The sequence below is a fragment of the Bactrocera latifrons genome, unplaced genomic scaffold (assembly GCF_001853355.1).
Source record: "Bactrocera latifrons isolate USDA-ARS-PBARC rearing strain unplaced genomic scaffold, ASM185335v1 scaffold_260, whole genome shotgun sequence".
Classification (NCBI taxonomy): Eukaryota; Metazoa; Arthropoda; class Insecta; order Diptera; family Tephritidae; genus Bactrocera; species Bactrocera latifrons.
The window spans coordinates 348,848-362,628 of NW_017536186.1; the positions used below are offsets into that span (position 1 = coordinate 348,848).

Consider the following 13,781-nt stretch of genomic DNA (forward strand, 5'->3'; position numbering starts at 1 on the left):
TTCAAATTTTCTCACTTCATAGACATGGCGTGCTTAAAGAGTGGATCGGCAAAATCGACCAGCTCGAAGGCGGCATGGATACATTCTCACAGGGTTACAAATATTACGGATTACACTTCCAACCCGACAACTCTGTRATTGCACGCGAATGGGCGCCTGGTGCACAGCAAGTTTATCTCACCGGTGATTTCAGTAAGTAGTCAATGTTGAATCTCTCCATGCATAAGTAATTTTTATCACGTTTATATTTTACGTACAACTTCACACAGATAACTGGCAATGGGAGGCGACCCCTTTTAAGAAGCTCGATTACGGGAAATGGGAATTACATTTGCCCGCCAATGCCGATGGCAGCGTGCCCATCAAACATCTCAGCGAGGTGAAAGTGATAATACGCAATCAGGCCGGTCATCTCTTGGATCGACTCTCACCGTGGGCCACATATGTGCGTCAACCACCCAAGGAGGCCAATCAGGGTGTCAACTATAAGCAGTATGTGTGGAATCCACCGCCAACTGAACGCTACCTCTGCAAGCACCCACGTCCGAAGCGTCCCAAATCGTTGCGCATATATGAATGCCATGTGGGTATTGCCTCGCAGGAGCCACGTGTTGGTTCATATCAGAACTTCGCCGATAATATAATACCGCGCATCAAGCGTCAAGGTTACAATGCCATACAGGTTATGGCCATTATGGAGCACGCTTACTATGCCAGTTTTGGCTACCAGGTGACCAGTTTCTTTGCCGCTTCCAGTCGTTATGGCACGCCCGAAGAGTTGAAACGCATGATCGATGTAGCGCATGAACATGGCTTRTATGTGTTATTGGATGTGGTGCATTCGCATGCGAGTAAGAATGTGCAGGATGGTTTGAATCAATTTGATGGCACCAATTCATGTTATTTCCATGATGGTGCGCGTGGAGAACATTCACTGTGGGATAGTCGACTCTTCAATTATGTAGAATATGAGGTGTTACGCTTTTTGCTTTCCAATTTGCGTTGGTGGCACGATGAGTACTACTTCGATGGCTATAGGTAAGTGAGAGAGTCGTTAAAATATATGTTTTCGCGAATTTTTAACATTTTTGACCTGCCTCTCCAGGTTTGATGGCGTCACTTCCATGTTGTATCATTCACGCGGTATTGGTGAAGGTTTCAGCGGTGATTACAACGAATATTTTGGTCTAAATGTTGATACGGACGCATTAAACTATCTCGGTTTAGCCAATTACATGTTGCATACACAAAATCCAGAGGTCGTCACTATCGCAGAGGTAAAGCTTTTTACATACATATATGATTACACATATTTTGAATTTGATAACATATTTTTTCATCCGAAACTTCGCAGGATGTATCAGGAATGCCCACACTCTGCCGTCCAGTCGACGAGGGCGGTATTGGTTTCGATTACCGTCTTGCCATGGCCATACCAGACAAATGGATTGAATTGCTGAAAGAGTTTACAGACGACGCCTGGAATATTGGTAACATCGTGCACACATTGACAAATCGTCGMTGGAAGGAGAAAACTGTTGCCTATGCTGAATCTCATGACCAAGCTTTGGTCGGTGATAAAACGATTGCCTTTTGGTTAATGGATAAAGAAATGTACACACACATGTCTACAATCTCCGAGCCGTCGTTGATTATCGATCGCGGCCTTTCGCTGCACAAAATGATACGTTTGATCACACATGCACTTGGAGGTGAGGCATACCTCAATTTTATGGGCAACGAGTTCGGCCATCCCGAATGGTTGGATTTCCCACGTGTGGGCAATAACGATTCCTATCATTATGCGCGTCGTCAGTGGAATTTGGTTGATGATGCATTATTGAAGTACAAATTTTTGAATGAATTTGATCGTGCAATGAATGAGCTGGAAGAGCGCTACGGCTGGCTACATTCAGATCCCGCATATGTCAGCTGGAAGCATGAAGGCGATAAAATAATTGCTTTTGAACGCGCCGGCTTAGTCTTTGTTTTCAATTTCCACCCCACACAAAGTTTTACTGGTTATCGTGTTGGCACCAATTGGGCAGGCACTTATCAGGCGGTGTTGAGTTCGGATGATGAACTCTTTGGCGGCCAAAATCGTATTGATAAGAATTGCAAGCATTTAACACGAGCCGAAGGCTATGCAGGACGCCAGAACTTCTTTGAGGTAAGTGAACGGTAGTTAGCACATAATGTAGGAATATTTGCAGTGCTRGAAAGTGACAAGGCGATAGTATAGTATAATAAAATAGAAAACACTATTAAACAGGAAATAATATAAATTTTTTTAAATCTAAAATAGTAATTGATATACTATAATTTAAATAAGAGAAGACAGCATGATAAAATAAAAAAAATTTAAATAAATAAATTATACATACAACAGAAAGAATGATTAAAACTAATATCTAAAAATTTATATTAATGGAAACAATTAAGTAAACTCACCCATATTTCTAATGTCTTGCATTTCAGGTTTACACACCCTCACGCACAGCTGTGGTATATGCCCACGTAAGTGACTAGACGACAACGGTAAAAAGGCTGTCTAAAGTTGGAGGGCTATACTCATATTAGTAGTTGTAAAAATTTACCATTTGTTTTAGAAAAAAATATACAATAAGTGAAAGTGAACAAAATTTTTCTATTAAAAATAGAGCTTATGAAATGAAGTTTTTCTAAAAGAAAATAAAAAATATCTGTCATATACTATATTTTTTTAAAGAAATTTTATATTTATTGAGTTTTTATATGTGCTTAAGGGTTAAACTCGAAAAACATTATATGCTTTAAACATCAGTCACTTTATTATTAAGTTTTGAACGCGTTGTAATTTAATAGAAAACTCTGCATATATAAAAAATATATTATTTTAAATTATAAGCTTTATTATTTTAAAGTTTAATACATTTTCGTTTTAGCTTTGGTTTTAATATACGATTTTTTCGTACGAACATTCAAAGAAAGTGAAATTACAAGCCTTAGCATGGAATGTGGATGTATAMCCTTATACAATATAATAGTAAACTAGCAAGAGTGTGATATGTATGCAAAAATATTATTATTTAATCAATATAATTAAATTTATATTTTTATTGAAATTTAAACAAATAGCGCTCGGAAATTGTGTGCATGCACATGCCTATATTCAGCTACAACAAGTATTTAATAGAATACTATCCCTACTTAATAAAGTGTGGCTTAGTGCATTAAATATTTGTTCATTTTGAAAATTAACCTCACTTTTACTATGGCATAGCAGCAGTTAACATAAAACTATAAGGCATGTTTTATGGTTTTGAAATACCATCCACTAATTTTTAAATAGACATAATGAATGCCGTGTGATTTACAACACTCCGTTGGATACATTTTCGATAACATCGAAAGCATGCTTGATATCTGAGTCAGTGAGTAAGCGATTCACCGTTATACGTATGCTTTGACGTATAGCATGTTTCTCCAAATTGTTCAAATAACGCGCCTCAGTAACAGCAACACCCTTTGCAATGCACTAGAAATATATTTCAATATATAAACAATTGAAAACGTTAATTTCATACATGAACTACCTTATTGGCTATTTGAATGAGCAATTCCCGTTCCTCATCTGCATTTTCGCGTTCCTCCGCTATATATAAATGTTTGATGGGCGAAAGTTCGTTGGCGCGCATCTTCAACTTTGAAAATTTACCAAATACCGTTTGCACTTTACGTGAAATTTCCTGCAGTTGTGTAAACATTTGCGGTTCGGTTTCGAAACGGTCAAGTGCAGAGATGGCTGCTTGTGTCAATAGTGGTGGSAGTGATGCAGAGAAGCAATAACCCAAACCAGACAGACGTTGATGTTCGACGATGAAATGTGAACCGACACAGAAACCGCCGATGGTAGCTAGAGAATTCTCCATGCCTGCCATAATGAGATCAACCTCAATCAGCTGTTAAAAAAAAAACGTTTAGTAAACATTTAAAAGATATGCAGTTTACGTTAAAAAATATTCTTACATCGACATTAAAGTGTTCGGTGAGACCATGACCGGTTTTACCAAGTGTGCCAAAGGAAATGCTTTCATCCAGGAACAAACGCAATTTATACTTAGCACGTAGCGCTACAAGTTCGGGTAAAGGACATATTTCGCCAGTGTTTATATAAATACCCTCGGCTAAAAGAAAACGACGTGTCTTGGCTGCCTTCTTTGGATTCTATTTATATAAAAATGAACTATTGGTAATTACACTTTTTTATGCATGCACATTCTTATTTTATAAACACACCTTTGCATCTCGTTCTTGTTGCTCAATAAGTAGACGCTCCAAATCGGCCATATTATTGTGTTTGTAGTAATAAATAGTGCTTCGTGAAGCATCCAAACCTTTTTGAATGGCAAAATTAACCATCTCATCACTTAAGAATTCGTAAAAAAAAATTATACTGACTCTGGTTTTCACTTTTAAATTTTTACTTACGCAAATATGACATCGCCTCGTTTTGCATATGCTGGTATAGCACTTGCTATGGTAGAGAATCCATAAGAGTATACCACTGATTCCTCCATACCTGTAAATTTTGCCAAACGGTCTTCTAAATCCAAATGTACATCCATTGTACCGTAGAAACCACGAGGTCCACAGGAACCAACGCCGTATTTCTTCAATGTATTGCAAGCATCCTCCAATATTTTGTCATCTTCTAATAAACCCAAATAGTTGTGCGTTGCTAAATTTAAGCACTCATGTCCGTCAACTACTACTCGCTTGCCTACTTTCGATTGGACTAAACGTGTTTGCAGCAGTGGATGATTGGGATCGGTTTCAGCGATGAGTGGTTCCGGTTCATATTTGGAAATAATTTCTTCTTCCTCTATTTTTGTGTACCGTTTATCACGCCCATTACGCTTGAAAAGTAGCAACCATATTACCGATAGCAGCAGAAAAGCTTCCAACACAATCACATATAGCGGGGTCTGGAATTAGCAAAATACGAATATTAATTTGTTCGACTAGCTCAATTTGGTTTCAATATAAACATTTTWACTCACATTTTCAAAAATGCGCTCGATTTCGTTAAATAAATAAGGAATTGCGACCATATTGCTGACCCTGTGAAATATTTTTATTAAGTAAAATATGCCAAAAATCAAGTAATATAAACGTGAATAATCGATGTGATCAGCTCATTTTAGTAAAGAATCCCCATATGCGTCATGCAAAACCTTTCGTCATTCGTGATTGCACTAGATTCCATTTAATTCACATTTCAAGTGATAAGATTATTTTTTTTATTACTTTTTAAAACAATATTGATAATAGAAACTTGATATTACTTTAGAAAACCACGTTAGATTTTGTATCCGTGGCTAATTTTTCTTAAACTGCTATATTTAAAAGGTTTTATATTGTTAAAAAAATTTACCTGTTCAATTTTAATTAATTACAATTTATTTATTTTAATATGAAAAATTTTCGTGAGATGAACGTGCAGGTAAAAAAAAGTCTTTTCAMGGTGAAATGTCAAATTTTATTTGACTAGACCTTTCAAGTGTTGCCTTATTTGTATACAGCAAAATTTCTTATTTTAGTACATTAAAAAATATTCGTAAATAMAGAATTCAAAGGGATGGTCTTTGACATTTTTCATATTCTTTTACTTGTGTAACAATTTGCTGATAATTCGAATAATTATAAATAAAAATTAATAATCTAACGAATAAAGAAAGCATTAATTACTGATAACCTATTGATGACCAGTTAGTTAACTATTACCCGTCTTGTAGAGTCATTTCTAAAAGTAAAAACTTAACTCAATTAGTAAAATTATTTTTCTAACTTTCTGGTAAGCTAGASACAAAAAACAAACTGTCACTTTTCATTAACGAACGAACAGAACAAATCAGCTGTTACCGGTATATATTTAGTAAAAAAACGCAAATAAACAAATATTATGCGATCACTGCCCTCCAACTATCAAAGATATAACCAAAATACGTGTTCTACTAGAAGGTTATTGGTCCACATTGCAAAATGATAAACACTGGCAAACTAGCTGGACGCACTTTATTTATTACAGGTATAATTTACTTCTATAATATTTTATAYATAACTTTTAATTCATTCYTTGAACGTTTGATTCGTAAAGGTGCGTCACGCGGCATTGGCAAGGCAATAGCAATAAAAGCGGCTCGTGATGGTGCAAATATAGTGATAGCGGCTCGAACTACTGAAGAAAATCCTAAACTTTCTGGAACCATTTACACAGCTGCACATGAGGTGGAGAAAGCTGGTGGTCGTGCACTTCCTTGTGCTGTAGATATACGTGATGAAGAGCAAGTGCGTGCCGCTGTTCATGATGCCGTTTCGAGATTTGGTGGAATTGACATTGTGGTTAATAATGCCTCCGCCATTTCTTTCTCCAGTACAGCGGCCACAAGAATAGACCATTTTGATATTATGTATCAAACCAATACACGTGGCGCTTTCATCGTATCTCAGGAGTGTTTGCCCTATTTGATACGAAGCGAATATTCACATATTTTAAATATTGCCCCGCCTTTAAACTTGGATCCTAAATGGCTCTCAGCTCATTTAGGGTATACCATAGCAAAGTATGGTATGTCCATGTGTGTACTAGGTATGGCCTATGAGCTAAACGCTATGTCAGTGGCGGTAAATGCCTTGTGGCCACGCACTTCAATATGCACAGAAAGAATCAAAGCTCTTATGGGACCAGAATTTCTGAAGAGAACACGCAAAGTGGATATTATGGCAGATGCTGCTTATGCAGTGCTTATACGTGATCCAAAAGAGTTTACTGGTCGTTTTCTAGTCGATGATGAAGTTTTAACTGAAGCTGGTATAAAAGATCTCGATCAGTATGCGAACGACTCTACAGTCGCAGATGAATTGATGTATGAATCCTTCGTGGATATACCAAAAGAGAAAATTGTACCTTTTATTAATAGAGATATACCGGCATGGAAGTCTATATTGAAAGAAAGAAAAGCGAAAGTAAATACACAAAAAGAAGAGAGAAAAATCTCAGGATTGTTTGAAAAAATTGGACCGCTACTTTCAAAGGAACTTGTTCAAAAAACATTAGCGATTTATCAATTTCATATAGTRGGTAATGAAGGTGGTGTTTGGTACATTGACCTAAAAAATGGTGCCGGTTCTTGTGGAAAAGGCGTACCGGWAGAGGAAGCGGATGCAACATTTGCAATAACATCAGAGAATTTTGTCGAAATATTTTCTGGTAAAATGAAGCCATCAACAGCCCTTCTTATGGGTGAAATGAAAATATCGGGAGATTTGAGTAAAGCTCTCAAATTGGAGAAACTTACGAAAGCACTAAGGTCAAAAATGAGTATAGATAAATTGTAGCTATTTTTATTTAACAACGTCTTGTTTGAAGTTTGTTCAAATTGAATAAAAAAGTGTATAACAAATGTATTTTAATTATTTATAAAAAATTGAGCAGCATTATATTTGAGCTTGAAACTGCAATGCTTTCGATTTTAAAATTCTTATCATTATCATATTAATATTTTAGACTTGGGGCAACCCTAATATATTTTAWTTATTTGAATGTTTCGTTTTTATTGCACCTATTATCAAATAACTTCTCTGTATTTCTCTTTGCAAATACATTATTTTATGTTTACATTTTACACATTTACAAATGTACATATGTATGTATGCAGRGCTTTTTCATTTGTTCGCACAATGAATTCCTAAAATATATCAGTTTGCCTCTGGTACAAAGTCTTATGATTCTCCCTCTTCTATATCTGTTAATGTTTACGTTTTTTCTTTTACCTCTGTAATTGTTGCTATCATTTAATTATGCTGCTTCTGCTTCTACTTCAGACGCCGCGGTCCAATTGTGTACTTTGGACTCTGCTTTTGTTGACTTCATTGTTTAACCATCAAATTTTTTGACATTTATAAAACAAACGCGTAACGGAGTGGTCGGTATAAATTAACACTTATTTTAATCGCAAATTATAGGTAAAATTTAAAATGATTAATACAGGGAAACTAGCTGGACGCACAATTTTTATTACTGGTGAGTGCGCGTATTAAAGTTTTCATGAAAATTAAACTAACTAAGTGGGTCAACTTTCTTTTTGCAGGTGCGTCGCGCGGAATTGGCAAAGCTATTGCACTAAAAGCGGCACGCGATGGTGCAAACATCATTGTCGCTGCTAAAACAAGCACACCACATCCTAAATTGCCAGGAACAATTTATACAGCGGCTGAAGAAATTGAAAAGGTTGGTGGTCGTGCACACCCTTGTGTTGTAGATGTACGCGACGAGAAGCAAGTACGCTCAGCTGTTCAGGATGCTGTGGCGAAATTCGGTGGTATTGATATTCTCATAAATAATGCATCTGCCATTTCACTCACTGGTACGCTGGATACAGATATGAAGCGTTATGATCTTATGCATCATATTAACACACGTGGCACTTTCCTTGTATCAAAGGAATGTTTACCATATTTGACAAAGAGTAATCATGCACACATATTGAATATTTCTCCGCCTTTAAATTTGAATCCGATTTGGTTTGCTCCACATGTGGCCTATACAATGGCTAAATATGGTATGTCTATGTGTGTGCTGGGTATGGCAGAAGAATTCCGTTCTGCCAAAGTGGCCGTAAACGCGTTGTGGCCGCGAACTGCTATACACACGGCTGCCATAGAAATGTTGACTGGGCCAGATAGTTTAAATGTATCGCGTAAAGTTGATATCATGGCAGATGCCGCATATGCAGTTTTGGTGCGTGAGCCTACTCAGTGTACAGGACGTTTTCTTATTGACGATGAAGTCTTAACCGAAGCTGGTGTCACGGATTTCAAACAATATGCCTGTAATCCAGAATATGCCGATAAATTAATGCCCGATTTCTTTTTGGATATTTCCGAGAATGAACTCAATGCAATTAAAGAAGATATTAAGCAAAGAAAATCTGTTGATGCATCTTCCGGTCAAATACCGGCATTATTTGGAAAAATTGAAACATTGCTTTCACCAGAACTGGTGCAAAAAACGCAGGCTGTTTTCCAATTCAATATTGAAGGAGAAGAAAAAGGCACATGGCATTTGGATTTAAAAAATGGGACAGGCTCATGTGGTASTGGTGAACCAAAGATTTCACCTGATGCAACTTTAACAATGAAAGCTAATAACTTCCATGATATGTTTTCGGGAAAACTAAAGGCTGCAACTGCATTTATGACAGGAAAACTAAAAATTTCCGGTGACTTAAATAAGGCAATGAAACTGGAGAAGCTTATGCGTTCACTAAAATCAAAATTATAGACTTTGGTAWTTGTTATAATCTGAGGTCTGCTAGTGATAAGTTGCATTTTTTATGTTAAATATAGGTTTAATTTAGTTTTTAATAAATATCTTATTTGTAAACAGTTGTTTATTCAGTTACATGCGTGCATACATACATACATACATATGTGCCTTTCAAACCATCGTAAAGGATGCCTTTTACCATGTTTCAAACGTAGTTTTTTGAAAAAACTTGTTTGTATTATATTATTTGTAGTTGTTCAGGATTGCGTCTTTTCGGATGGTCAAATTTTTTTTGAAAATGTCTTAAAATGTATGTTTAAATATACTTAAAAATAAAAAGGGCGCTTTATTCACCGGAGTTTTGAATATATATTAGACATATTTTTAAATTAAATATTGAGGAATGACATTAAATTGATAACACAATACAACAGTTAATATGGGTGGTGAGAAATTCCAAGTCAGGGTGATGGTACTAGGTCAGTATAGTAAAACCCTCAAAGGGTTTGGCGTTCGTATGTGTCAGTTTTTTTATGACCTTTAAATTGTTTCCTTATCTTGATGTTTTTTCGCTTAGTTGTAACATTTTGACAAAGACGTAGTTTAACATAACTCGCGAACCACTTGTCCGATTTTGATGAAAMAAATTTCGAAAAATTAAGAATTACAATTTCTATTTGTTTTTATTCAAAAAAGTGTCACTTATCGCCGTTTTTTTTTATAAATTTTCCCCAATTACTCCAGACTTCTGGCCATAAAGTACTAAAAAAATAAAGTAAACATTTTTATAATTTTTTATTTTTATTTTATTTACTTATTTTTATTTATTTTAATAAATATTGCCTAGACTTTTTCGATGGTGGTTGTTCGGGACTAGTGGCTGTGACTTTCACACCGGGTGCCAACAAATTGTTTGATTTCAAATGGAAACCAGCGCTGTGTTAATTCCAACTTGGCAACAATTGAATCAAGCTTATTTTGATTTATTAAAATTGGCTCATTGGATACTGATGGCTCATATGGGGGATCATCACGTGCATAATATGTCGGAGCAGTCGTAAAAGAGGAAATATCTGGGCTAGAAGCTTTGGCACAGGAATGTGGTTCGAATGAGGCAATGGTGTTGCGGCACTTGCAACACTAACGTAATTATACGATTTTCATATCCTTTTTGCGGCTCCTTWATTCGCACATGCATAGMARTTCAATGGATTGTGACCTTCGCCAGGATTAGTCCAAGTCATTGGGATACCGAATGGCATACTTTCACGTCTTCTATTTTTCCAATCCATTAGACGGTTGTAGCAACTTTTACACACTATAATTGGTACCCAATTTTCGTTCTATAACATTTTGGTTGAAGTACATCTCGTATGTTTGAACAAAAGCAGTACTGAAATTTCCCCTTTTTTATGTGTTGAGACATATTGACCACAGCAGTAGCAAAAGCTATTTATATCTGGCTTGCACAGTTCTATATTTTGATCTCTTTTGTTCACTTTTAAAAAATTTGAGAAAWATTACTTAACAATGCATGTTTTGTGTGAACATTACAGAACCAGTGTTGCTGGTTTTTTTATGAATTAAAAAAAAAAWTTWAAWTTTTWRGRAAAAAAATACTTTTTTYCCTTCATACATTCATTTTTAACTTCGAAAGTGTTGAACATATAGGAAAACGGTATAGAAACAGAATAGAGAAACTGTAGTTTTTCTAAATTTGCTTCATCAAAATCGGAAAAGTGGTTCGCGAGTTATGTTAAACTACGTTTTTGCCAAAATGTTACAACTAAGCGAAAAGACATCAAGATAAAGAAAAAATTTAAAATGTCAAACGTCAAAACGCCAAACCCTTTGAGGGTTTTACTATACTGACCTAGTACCATCACCCTGACCTCGAATTTCTCACCCCCCAGACAATAATCCYAAAAATGTTCCACAGTGTAATTTGWGCATTACAGTTTTTATTAATGAAATTACGTAATTCCCCACATTTGAAAGGTTTGTTAAGTGTAACCGAAGCAACAAGTTGTGTTGAAAAATTTCCATCGTCTTACAACACTACTTATTTTGCTTCTTCTTCTTTTTAGGTCAATGCCAAATTACAGTTAATTGCCGCTAAATTACATGCAAATACAACCAAAACAACTGATTTCCCAAATTATTTCTTTTAATTGCAAACGTATTGSATAAAATGGAGGATGAAACATTACCTGGGAGCTGCAACTTTCTAAAGGACCCATTATCAATAAGGTAACTACATATTAAATTGCATTAATACTCAAATATTATAAYCGTCCATTCATCGCAGCGATCTCATTGGTCCTGGCACAACATTTGAGATTAACACAAACTTTGATGAGGGCTTCAGCAACGATATATTCGATGAATTAAATTTAGGTTCTGATGAGGAAGACGATGAAAAGTCGGCTGTAGATCACTCAACACTGGTTTCGCCGTGGACAAAAACTTTTGATGMACTGCGTAAACAAATGGTGCAGATAAATGAACACATTTATAAGAAAATTACACGGCCGGGATTAGCAGAAAACGGTGAAGTGCCGTTAAATGCACGTGTGTGTATACGATATAATGCCTACTGGGAAGGTGAAGGGGCACCTTTTGATTCATCATTTTTACGTGGCTCCTCGTATCAATTCTATACTGGACGAAATGAAGTAATCGAAGGATTAGAGGAAGCAGTGCGCACCATGTATCGTGGCGAACAGGCACAATTCGTAATTTCACATCATTTGCTCTTCCGTGAAATTGGTTGTCCGCCTCGCATAAAACCAAGTGCCGATGGACTCTTTATTATAGAATTGGTTTCATTCAATGCCGTTGGTGATTTAGAAGCAGATAAAAACTTAACCGATGAAGAAAGAGGCAAATATTCCTTAGTAATTGAAAAAATACGTGAAGTACATCTCAAAGGTCTAGATTTCTTCGGACAAGGCTTATACAAAAATGCTTTTCGCGCTTTTGAGAAAGCAGTAAGTTTACTGAACAGCTGTCATTTGGCGAACGAGCAAGAGGAGAAAGAGCAAACAGCATTTTTATTGAAACTATACACAAACTTAGCAGTTTGCTATAATAAAGTTAATCTACCAACAAAGGCTTGCATTATGTGCAAAGAAATACGACAGTTGACTAACAATAAACCCTCGTGTAAAGCATTATTTCAAGAAGGACGTGCATTGCTACTGCTGGGTAAGTTTTTTTTTTACATTTTTATATATGTTTTTTTTTTGGCAAATATGTTGTTTGGTTGCTATTGTAGGTGAGTATGAACGCGCACGACAGATACTTATACGCTCCCAACGCATGGAGCCGCAGAACGAAGATATCAGTCGGGAACTGAAAATATTGGAAGAACGTTATGCAAAATACAAAGAAAACGAGCGTAGCATTTGGACGAAGGCAATGGGTATWATAAAGAAGAATGAAGTTGGCAAACAAAGTGATGCTGGTAGCGCCGAGATGCCCAGCATCTTCGAACAAGAAATGGCAGAACTAATGAAAAGTTTCAAGAACAACATGGATTTGAATAATTTTAATTTACCACCTGGCTTAACTAAAAGCGAAATAAAAACTGTAGATGAGCTGGCGCAGAGCATGGAGCTAAAACTAACGCTTTCACCGCTAGACAATGCAACCTATACACTAAGCAAAGTGAATAAAAAATAAATGCTTAAGCAGACTAAAACGACAACGCAAATGACCCTTACCACTCAAACGGGGATTAGATAACCGTTAAAATACCARCAACAACAACTAAAAAGTTTGAATGAAATTATAGCAAAACTTCGATATATTTTTGCACCAAAGAAAAATATGTATATAACAATATTAGTGCATAAGGACAGAGTSCTGAATTTATTCGCTCATTTCTTTTTTATACAAAAGAATAACTCGTAAATACAATAAAAATTGGCAAAATCTGTAAAGAAAAATWACTTTTTATTCACTAGTTTTAAAAACTGCTCAGCGACTACGATAAAAAATATCATAAGTTTGAAAATCAGTATTTATGTATAAGCTTACAAATTATAAAAAGCTTGAACTTTTAAAAAATCGATTAATAAATGCTGAACTATGAATATTGCATTGAAACACTTTTTGTTTTTATTTTTAGTTAAAACGCATAAATGTATTCATTATTTATGTATAATTCACAAATAATACTAATACGGTTTCATACTTAATTTTACTTTTCAAGTTTTTATTACTTGATTTCTTGTTTAATATTGCAACACAATTTCACATTTTTAAATTGCTATAAACTTATTACATTTAATTGTATTTGTAACAATAAGCAATTGTGTACACACAAGCCTTTGGGTATTCTTTTTAATTTTCTGTTTCTTTTATTTTTATCTATATGCATGTAGCTAAACCCACATTTAATTGTTAGCTACTGTTACTGAATTTTACTTCGTTTAATTTTTGAGCTTTTGTATTAAACTAATTATTA

General features: G+C 35.4%; 5 protein-coding genes across 5 annotated transcripts in view; 4 read left to right on the plus strand and 1 right to left on the minus strand.

The window, feature by feature from the left end:
- LOC108969679 (1,4-alpha-glucan-branching enzyme) overlaps positions 1-2,666 on the plus strand; it is a 6,881-nt gene extending 4,215 nt beyond the window's left edge. The window contains exons 2-6 of the mRNA XM_018934559.1: positions 23-192; positions 270-1,038; positions 1,106-1,277; positions 1,355-2,170; positions 2,479-2,666. Of these exons, the coding sequence (XP_018790104.1) occupies positions 23-192; positions 270-1,038; positions 1,106-1,277; positions 1,355-2,170; positions 2,479-2,529 (1,978 nt within the window). The 3' untranslated portion in view covers positions 2,530-2,666. The remainder of the gene's footprint in view (positions 1-22; positions 193-269; positions 1,039-1,105; positions 1,278-1,354; positions 2,171-2,478) is intronic.
- Positions 2,667-2,930: 264 nt separating this feature from the next.
- On the minus strand, positions 2,931-5,458 carry LOC108969680 (serine palmitoyltransferase 1). The gene is made up of 7 exons (XM_018934560.1): positions 5,417-5,458; positions 5,043-5,103; positions 4,471-4,967; positions 4,279-4,408; positions 4,009-4,206; positions 3,576-3,941; positions 2,931-3,517 (listed from the first exon to the last, which is right to left on the minus strand). Exons 2-7 carry the CDS (start codon positions 5,091-5,093, stop codon positions 3,353-3,355), a joined length of 1,407 nt encoding a protein of 468 aa, XP_018790105.1. The 5' UTR covers positions 5,094-5,103; positions 5,417-5,458; the 3' UTR covers positions 2,931-3,352.
- A 434-nt stretch (positions 5,459-5,892) lies between these two features.
- Positions 5,893-7,445, plus strand: LOC108969659 (hydroxysteroid dehydrogenase-like protein 2). Its single transcript, XM_018934514.1, has 2 exons — positions 5,893-6,070; positions 6,140-7,445. Exons 1-2 carry the CDS (start codon positions 6,025-6,027, stop codon positions 7,378-7,380), a joined length of 1,287 nt encoding a protein of 428 aa, XP_018790059.1. The 5' UTR covers positions 5,893-6,024; the 3' UTR covers positions 7,381-7,445.
- Positions 7,446-7,877: 432 nt separating this feature from the next.
- On the plus strand, positions 7,878-9,663 carry LOC108969657 (hydroxysteroid dehydrogenase-like protein 2). Its single transcript, XM_018934512.1, has 2 exons — positions 7,878-8,065; positions 8,133-9,663. Exons 1-2 carry the CDS (start codon positions 8,020-8,022, stop codon positions 9,323-9,325), a joined length of 1,239 nt encoding a protein of 412 aa, XP_018790057.1. The 5' UTR covers positions 7,878-8,019; the 3' UTR covers positions 9,326-9,663.
- A 1,554-nt stretch (positions 9,664-11,217) lies between these two features.
- On the plus strand, positions 11,218-13,420 carry LOC108969658 (inactive peptidyl-prolyl cis-trans isomerase shutdown-like). The gene is made up of 4 exons (XM_018934513.1): positions 11,218-11,308; positions 11,398-11,560; positions 11,619-12,517; positions 12,588-13,420. The coding sequence occupies exons 2-4, from the start codon at positions 11,502-11,504 to the stop codon at positions 12,992-12,994; spliced, it is 1,365 nt and encodes a 454-aa protein (XP_018790058.1). The 5' UTR covers positions 11,218-11,308; positions 11,398-11,501; the 3' UTR covers positions 12,995-13,420.
- The last annotated feature ends 361 nt before the right edge of the window (positions 13,421-13,781 follow it).